The sequence below is a fragment of the Pteropus vampyrus genome, unplaced genomic scaffold (genome assembly GCF_000151845.1).
Source record: "Pteropus vampyrus isolate Shadow unplaced genomic scaffold, Pvam_2.0 Scaffold26, whole genome shotgun sequence".
NCBI classification, from domain to species: domain Eukaryota; kingdom Metazoa; phylum Chordata; class Mammalia; order Chiroptera; family Pteropodidae; genus Pteropus; species Pteropus vampyrus.
The window spans coordinates 3,866,463-3,876,471 of NW_011888807.1; the positions used below are offsets into that span (position 1 = coordinate 3,866,463).

Below are 10,009 nucleotides of genomic sequence, written 5' to 3' on the forward strand. Positions count from 1 at the left end.
TAACAATTAATTGATATATCAACCTCTTTGTCTTTAAGACGTTGATTTAGCTATATATTTTGAGTAACACATTATATATATCTAGTTAATCTGGTACTGTCTGAAAAATCACTTTAGCCAAAACCTTAAGCCTCCAGAACTTGCTTCTTCAAAATTCTAATTAAGCTATGACTTGACAGTATTAAGGAGGAAAGGGAAGCTTCAACATTTATCCTGAACTGGTAAATTTCATGCCTAAATACTGGTCCCAGAGACCTGATCTGTAAAGAAATGAATAGATGAATAAATGAATTAATCAAATCCTGAATATGCATGTTCTCCATAAATCACTATCAATTTCTATGTTCCTTCCCTAAATACAATTCTAGGAAGAATAATATCTAACAAAATTCAGTGCATATCTTGAATGTAGTCACAGATATTCTGTCTCATATAGCCAACTCTCAGTTACAGTGGCCAGTTATCGTGTTTGTATACAGTACTACCCAGACCTTTGCTTATCACTCTTTCCTTCTGGCTCCCAGCCTTATGACCATTTCGTTTCTTGTTAGCATGTCTAGCAGAATGTTTAGCAAGGGAAGTAAAAGTAGCTGAAAAATCAAACCAGTCAATTAAGTCAAAGCCCCATGACCATTCAGAAATCAGATCAGGCTGCATTTAGCTCTATAATTTAGGTATTTATAAACACATCAGTTAAAATGGGCAAGTCTGAAAATGTGCTTTATATTAAGTTTGAAGATTTAGCAAACCTAAATGTACAGACAAAGAGTAAATAGAATCAAAAATATTCTACCATAGAAAGCAATATCTTCACTTAGTTTCCCTTGTGATTTTGATTATGATAAATAGGGTTAAAGGAAAAGAGACGGCAATGGTAGTGAGAACTAGTTCTAACATGCATTCACGTAGTTGAAAATCATTTATAAAATGGCAGCATATTATGCAACGGATTTCTATTTCTGCATATTATGCAATGGATTTCTATTTGAGTTTGCATGTTTTTTCATACGTATTTTGACTTTGAAGTGACATTGTTATCAAGAGCCCATACTATTTACTGCCTCAGAATCCTAAAATACATCTGAGTATACATACTAAACTCAATGAAATTATTGCTAAATGACCGACTGAAATGAAATTTCATCAAAAATGAGCAAATCAAAATTTGCAATGGAATTTTGCATTGGTTCTTAAATTTATTTGTGAGTATAGATAAAATCATATTTTTCATAACTAAAGGGTTTAGGAAAACATATTAGTCTGTTACAATTTACTAATTTCCCCAACTATCCCAGTGGCTCAGAGATATTACTAACCACTGAACCACTGTTTGATGACAGAAAAAATGTGATTCAAAATATGTAAGATCCAGGTTTAGCACTGTTTCACCACAACCTTCTTAATCACATTTTCTATAAAAAGAAGAGTAGGATAATGTGATAAATATATAGTCATACATAAAAATTTTTATTGCAATGATCAAATAAGTGTTACTTTAGATTAAAATATTTTCATGCAAACATAAAAATATTTATCAATTATTAAATAATACAAGTTATTGAAATTTAATTCCTTTCTAAAGGAAATACTATTAACACCTATTAACATTAATTGTGTTTTACATACTCCATGTCTTATTTTTAAGGGTCTTAATCACATTCTAATACATAAATGTGATTTATAAAATCAAAATATTTGACATTAGCAGCCCACATTCATTTTTAGTATCCTTTAACCAAAATCAAGGTGTAAACAAAAAAGCATATGCAGGAGAAAGAAAATTGAAGAAAGCTGACAAAATACGCCTATTTCCAGGAAAGAAGACTTGAATTACCTTTGATTAGAAAGAAAAAGTTTTGGTTTAAATTTTTATATTCTATACCAAACTGACTGATAGAAATATTATAATGCACTGAATTAGGAGTATATTTCTGCAGCTTTCCATTTAAATTATATGAAAATGCAGGACAATCTTTTCCAAATTTCATTTTAATCAACATTATTCATATTAAGAATGACCCCTGTGCTATCCTCTGCTCTATAAATTAATGAGTTAATGAGGGCAGGAGTTTTCTTTATTTTGTCTATGGTTTTGAATCCAGCATCTAGCAGAGTGCCATTTACAATTGATCATATCATATCTATCACTTCAGGCTATTTAAAGATAATCTGTCCTTTCAAAATCAGGCTAAAAAACACTTTCTCCAAGTCTTTCTTAACAAACCATACTCAACTTTAACATATTAAATGCTTTACACTCAGCAGATTTAAAAATTTTTAAATTTATTTTTAATTTGAAATAAAATTTAATATCTTTAAAGACAGGAAGAATATTTTCTACTCTCCCTTATTCCATCCAGAGAAGATTTGTATAATAAGTGCAAAATATAGAAATCTGAATATGCTCATTTTGATTCTACAGCTTAGTTTTTTTCTTTTCAAGCTTTCTACCTTGTACATATTTTCTTGTCTAACTGCAAAAATTAATATGTTAGGTATAACAATGAATTATAGCAGTCTTCTTGTTTCTAATTTAAAAGAAATGCTTTTAATGTTTCATTATTGACTATGATGTTTGTAGGTTTGTTTTGTTTTTGAGGTCTTACATAGAGTTATCAGGCGTACATATTTTCTATGTATGATTACTAAGAAAAAAATTTAAATTTAAATGGTTATTTTTTATATTTATTGATATTAACTTTTTTTCCCTGTCTATTAATGTTGCGAATTTCTTGAATGTTAAATATCAAACCGACTTTGCATTCTTGGAATAAACTAAACTAGGGCAAGATATAGTATCTTTTTTAATACATTGATAGTCATGTTTTCATAATTATTCAAGTGTTATTGAATTTTTGTCATGTGTTGCACTGACCTGTTATTTTCCTTTCTGATAATATTGTTTGAGCTGTTATCAAGATATCACTAGCCTCATGAATTTGTAGTGTTTATTTTTCTCCCTTTCTACAACAGTTTGTGTAAGACTAGAATTATTCAGACAGTTAATAAATAACTATATAATCATATTTCTTCTTCTTTTAGGAGAGTTATTGTATATTTAAACTAGCAATTTTTAAAAGGCAGTCTTTGGGCACATGCAAGTCATGCTCTAACAAATTTTGTAAGTTGAATTTAATCTTTTAAAACTATCAAAGACTCATCCTATATAAATTATTGGGAAAAATATACAACACATTCTTTTTTAATTCAAATGCGACCAATTCATTTAAGAGACATAGTGAATAATGTTGAAGAAATAAGGAAAGTTCTTTAGGCATGTAAAGATAACATTCCTTGTCTTATTTTTTTCTCCAATATATTGAGTAGAGATTTTCTTAGTTTTGTTGATGTGGGCACTTATATATTCTCAACTCATTTATCAAATTACAGTCATGAATGCATGATAACTTATGTCATCAGTTTCCAAAATGGATTATTCTAACAAATTGTTTCTGTAAATTATTAATAAAATAAGTATAACTAAATATTATCTATTGAGAATATGACATGGAGTACAGTACCCTTGAGACAAGTGCAGAAGAAAACTTTCAGAGAGAAGCAAACAGAAAATAGTAAGAATTTGGCATTGTCACTAAAGAATGACATCTTATTCTAGCAATATTTCCTTATCATATGTGGAGGAGATAGAAAGGTAAAAACAAATGACTAAGTTTTTGTGTAAAGTGGATGCTCACGCCAACATAGAAATGTTTTAATTATGAGAAATCATCTTTATGTTCTGCTTATTGCATTCCTCAATAATACCAGTTTACAGTTAGGTTACATTATTATTACTATTTTTTAATTTTCAGTAAATGATCCTTTCTTAAAAAACAACAAAAAACACATCAATTTCATTGAATATAATTCCTTTTATTTCAGTAGGTGAAAAGTGGCCAATGGAGGTCTTAGAGTCTGAATATCATTTGACTAATGGTGTGATGGCAGAAATACAAACATTTGTTTTAAAAAAGTTCCATCTTTTTGAACTTAAAGTAAAATTGATAACACATGTTAGTGCCAAGTTCTGAGCGAAGACTGTGTCCCCAGCTTTCTGCTATTTTGAAGATCAGAGACTCTCTCACCTTCTCTTGTTTAAGACCATCAAGCTCAAAATGTACCATTAAAATTGTTTATGGCTCGATTCAAATAAATGAAAGTATAATGATTGAATAAAGAGTTTTCTCTGAGTTGAAAATGATACATTATAATAGACTGAGAACTTCAAAGCACATCATTAATAGCAATAATAAAAAGAATTATCTTGGAGCAAGAAAAGGAATCATTTTCAAGCATATTTTTCTATACTCCTAAGATTAACATAAAATCTCAAACTCACCAGAAGTGATAATTTAGGTATTCATAGCTCTATTCTACTTAATAATATATTTCAATGTAATCTTATTTGATCTTTAAAGTATCTGGAAATAGTAAAGTAGAACTGCTAATTTCATGTTACAAGTGAAAAAAGCGAGTCTCTGTGAGTGGTTTGATTTGCCAGAGATCTCACAACCAGTAGGGTTGAGTCAGAACTTAAACTCTTACCCCTTGATTCTTCATCCAGACACAGATAGGCTTGCTTTTCTTCTCTAAATACAATTTTGTTCATTAAATTATAAGCTCTGCATTACTCTAGGTGTGTGTGTGTGTGTGTGTGTGTGTGTGTGTGTTTGAACTTTGCAGATAGATTATTTTAGCCATTATATAGTCTCAGGAAACAAAGAAAAATAATAAGAGTGGATTGAATAATTTCTTCTGGTGATAAAATTATTTTCTTTATAAGTTAACTGCAATATATTGACCTTATTCTAGGACATTTCTATTTTTTTTCAGATGTTACAGGGTGCCAGACTTAGAACTTTTAAATATGCCACTAAAGGAGCTCAAAATCTAATTCTAAGTCTGCTGCTCTATTATGTCTGCACTATATGAGATGACTGGGATTTATATAGTCAGATTTGGCAGCTTCTTACATGCTTATTTGACCAGGGAGATATATCAAATTTAGAACTTTCACCCTAAGAATAAGACAGTTTAATTCATATTGGAATGTTATAGAATCAGACTCAAATAAGACATTTAATGTATCTGAAATTTTAAAAGTCATTTTTTTTCCCTTAATGCATTTCTCCCCCCTGCATTTTGGCCGTGAGGATTGTTTTATGGATTTCTTTGTCAAGTAACAGTAATTCATATTTGACCAATTCATTTTTATATCTAAAAAAACTGTCACAATAATTATAGTTTAATGTTGTTTATCATTCAGTAAATGAATTTATAGAAAATAGCTAGCAAAATATAAGTTGCTTTCAATAATTCATAATACCAGAACCAAAAAAAATCAACTCACATTTGATAATATGAGAAATTAATAAGCTTAAATTTATTTATTTATTTTAAAAATTTAAACTTAATGTTTACTTTTATAGTTACTTTTATCTTATTTTCTGCCCATGCTAAATGTAACCATTTCCTTCATCACTCTCTGAGTACTGCAAGCAGTTACCAATTGTACTTAGTTGAAATGTGCATTCAATTAAATGAACCAACACTAAAGAAAGAAGTATTGGTAGAAGACACTGTCTCTCTATTCATTCATTCTTTTATTCATTCATTTATTTAACAAATCAATCAATTTTTTATTCCTTAATATTGTTAAATTAAGTACCTACTATGATTCAGGTTCTGTTTGATTACTGGATATCAAATAACATGGATTTGCTCTCTATGAAAGTTTACATTTTCTTTTAAATATTAAAAATTATTAATTATCTACAGGAAGTTTTAAAACTTGAGGGTTGCCCTGCTATAATCAACTAATTAAGGACGATAAAGAAGTCAAGAAATAAAAAATAAGTAAAATATGATGAAAAAAGTAGAAACTCATTATTGTCTAGAATTAGTGATAAAGTTGAAACCATCAGACCAAGTCCCCAGTGCCACAACTAGCACTCTCAGTCAGACAAGCTATTTGCTCTTTATTTTGTTTGCTCAAATGTAAAATGGAATTATATCTAATTCACAGGATAGTGGTAAGAATAAAATAATGTTTGCAGTACAATGTTGAGCACATAATAGTCAACTCAAAAAAAGAAGCTTGTGAAAATTGAAAGTTAAAAAAAAATAGTTACGAAAATACAAATGAGTTTTCTCTCCCAGTGGGACTCAAGATATGAAAGACAAGCATCCTTGGTAAGGATGCTATGGTGGAGAATAAATGGCAAATTGACTATTAAAACACCACCAAGACATGATTCTACTCCATGGATATTAAGCAGTATGGTCTTGCCCTAAAGGAACAAAGTATTCAAAAATTCTCTAATCCTTACCACTACTAATAGTGTTTTTATAATTAATTTTTAAAAACTTAAAAAAAGCTTTTGTCAGAAAATATTTCAGTGCTACAAGTATGGCCTAATTTTTAGTAGTACAGAGGGAAAAAACGCTTCTTACATTACTTAATATGGGTTTACGGTTTATGCATAAATTCTTCTGCATTGTTAAGATCTTAATCTCATTTATTATATAAGAAAACTCTAGAGGATACCAAAGTATATTTCGATTATACATGCTCTTGTGAAGAAGGAATTGCCTTTTTGGTCATACTAAAATGAGAATAGGTATTAGTACCATTAGGAAAGTGCTTCATGTAATGTTAAAGAAAAATATCATTGTGAAAAATATAATGTGTAATGTCTACTGGTAGCCATACAATATGTAAATGTTGTGCCAATGAAGTATCCCATAAAGGATGTCAAATTCCCTGTCATATGTCATCTTTCACTCTAAGGAGTTTGCTGCCAATATAGCTTATTCTTCAATTTTTGTTTCAAAATCTTGCGGAAAAAAAAATCTCACAGCATTCTCAAGAGATTTTCATTGGGATTGAAGCCAAAAATCATATAGTTGCCTCACCGGATCCCTTTTGAGTCTGGCTGGAGAAATCATCATGGAAATAAGTTTAGATCTCTATCACAGGCTGTGAGCCAGAGCTTCCCCAAACCAGACAAGAATCCATATGGGACTGTAGATCAAAATTATTTGAAATCCTCAGAGAACTGAGAAAATGCCTTGAGTCTAATATGATCTCAATCATTATAGCTCAGAAGCATTCCCCAAACTCCCATAATTTTTCTAAAGCCAGTGGGGTAAAGATTTGGAAACTTAAATGAAACTGGTGAACAATAAAAGAAAAGCTAGCTAGCTGGGAGATCCTGGCAATTTCTGAATTATCTGAATTATCATTTTACCTTGCTACACTACATAACAAAAAATTCGCTTTTTAACCATATTTTAATGAGCATGTATTAATATAGTCAAATGTTTAGCTCCTAAAGACTTAAAGCTTTTTAAGATCTAGAATAGAACTATCAGTATAATACTAATTAAATATCTGTCCTCTTGTCAAAGAAAGACATGTTAATCTTAAACTGTTTTTTTTATTATGAATGATAGATACTCATGAAAAAAAGACTAAACTTGTTAAATGATTGAGTTTAGGTTTAAATAAACTCTGCTCAACATACATAAAAGTTGGTCTTATTATTTGACTTACTTTTAGTGACAACTCCCTCCAATCGAATGATATTGGGATGGTCAAATTGTCCCATAATGCTTGCTTCTCCCAGGAAATCTCTCCTTTGCTTTTCAGTATAGCCTACTTTCAGTGTCTTGATGGCTACTGAAATCTCTTTTTTGGATGGAAGCTTTAAGCGACCACTGCACACCTCCCCAAATTCACCTGTTAGAATGCAGAAGAACAAAACAATAGTAAAAGGTAAGAAATTATATGATGAAAAATCAGCAGTAGAGAGCAATTATTTCCTCTTAATATTTATGCTTTTGACCTGGAAGATGTACATTGTAGACCTCCAAATTATTTGGGAAGATAGTAATCTGAGACTCCCTAAGAAGCCTGAGGACATCTACAGCTTAGTAGTAAATGGGCCATGTGAGAAGCCTCATATATTTTTAAGTATCACACTATGAATAATGCAAAATGAAAGAACAAGAGAAATGTTGAAAGCTATATCTATTAGACTTTTCACTCCTTATTTGTATAGCTACCGTTTCCTCAGGTAATCAACAGACCAGCAGGAATATTATGGGTTGAGCATTAGATTAAATTTCACGTATTTCTAACTATTCCATTTTTATTAAAAAGGCCAATTTAATTATATACTCAGATCCTCTGAAAATGAAAATCAAAGCATCTGCTATCAATTCATTTTATTGGAGTATTGGTGTATTGTGTTATCGATACACTAGTTGTAAAGTTCTCTGGGCTTCTGGAAGGAGAACAATAACATAACAGTATCAAATAAAAGCACATTTTTTACCTATTGAATTACCGTCGAAATATTTTCTTAGATTCAATGTCTTCAATAAAAAGTTGTCTTAAATGAACAATTAATCAAAAATTTGTTGAATATAAAATGTTGCTGATTTTTAAACAGTCTAATTCGATTTTTAAAAAATTGCCTGGAACTAGTTTAAGGACTATCTTCATATATATTGTTATTGAGAAGATTTGCTTTTTCATTAAATTTTGACCTTCCTGAGAGCAGAGACCCTTACATGCTTATTTGACCAGGGAGATATATCAAATTTAGAACTTTCACCCTAAGAATAAGACAGTTTAATTCATATTGGAATGTTATAGAATCAGACTCAAATAAGACATTTAACGTATCTGAAATTTTAAAAGTCATTTTTTTTCCCTTAATGCATTTCTCCCCCCTGCATTTTGGCCGTGAGGATTGTTTCATGGATTTCTTTGCCAAGTAACAGTAATTCATATTTGACCATTTCATTTTTATATCTAAAAAAACTGTCACAATAATTATAGTTTAATATTGTTTATCATTCAGTAAATGAATTTATAGAAAATAGCTAGCAAAATATAAGTTACTTTCAATAATTCATAATACCAGAACCAAAAAAAATCAACTCACATTTGATAATATGAGAAATTAATAAGCTTAAATTTATTTATTTATTTTAAAAATTTAAACTTAATGTTTACTTTTATAGTTACTTTTATCTTATTTTCTGCCCATGCTAAATGTAACCATTTCCTTCATCACTCTCTGAGTACTGCAAGCAGTTACCAATTGTACTTAGTTGAAATGTGCATTCAATTAAATGAACCAACACTAAAGAAAGAAATATTGGTAGAAGACACTGTCTCTCTATTCATTCATTCTTTTATTCATTCATTTATTTAACAAATCAATCAATTTTTTATTCCTTAATATTGTTAAATTAAGTACCTACTATGATTCAGGTTCTGTTTGATTACTGGATATCAAATAACATGGATTTGCTCTCTATGAAAGTTTACATTTTCTTTTAAATATTAAAAATTATTAATTATCTACAGGAAGTTTTAAAACTTGAGGGTTGCCCTGCTATAATCAACTAATTAAGGACGATAAAGAAGTCAAGAAATAAAAAATAAGTAAAATATGATGAAAAAAGTAGAAACTCATTATTGTCTAGAATTAGTGATAAAGTTGAAACCATCAGACCAAGTCCCCAGTGCCACAACTAGCACTCTCAGTCAGACAAGCTATTTGCTCTTTATTTTGTTTGCTCAAATGTAAAATGGAATTATATCTAATTCACAGGATAGTGGTAAGAATAAAATAATGTTTGCAGTACAATGTTGAGCACATAATAGTCAACTCAAAAAAAGAAGCTTGTGAAAATTGAAAGTTAAAAAAAAATAGTTACGAAAATACAAATGAGTTTTCTCTCCCAGTGGGACTCAAGATATGAAAGACAAGCATCCTTGGTAAGGATGCTATGGTGGAGAATAAATGGCAAATTGACTATTAAAACACCACCAAGACATGATTCTACTCCATGGATATTAAGCAGTATGGTCTTGCCCTAAAGGAACAAAGTATTCAAAAATTCTCTAATCCTTACCACTACTAATAGTGTTTTTATAATTAATTTTTAAAAACTTAAAAAAAGCTTTTGTCAGAAAATATTTCAGTGCTAC

General features: G+C 29.7%; 1 protein-coding gene across 2 annotated transcripts in view; it reads right to left on the bottom strand.

Moving 5' to 3' along the window:
- Positions 1-10,009, bottom strand: part of EPHA3 (EPH receptor A3) — a 338,669-nt gene that overhangs the window by 52,268 nt on the left and 276,392 nt on the right. For both annotated transcript variants that reach the window (XM_011356405.1, XM_011356406.1), the window contains exon 11: positions 7,556-7,741. In XM_011356405.1, coding sequence (XP_011354707.1) covers positions 7,556-7,741 — 186 coding nt within the window. The remainder of the gene's footprint in view (positions 1-7,555; positions 7,742-10,009) is intronic.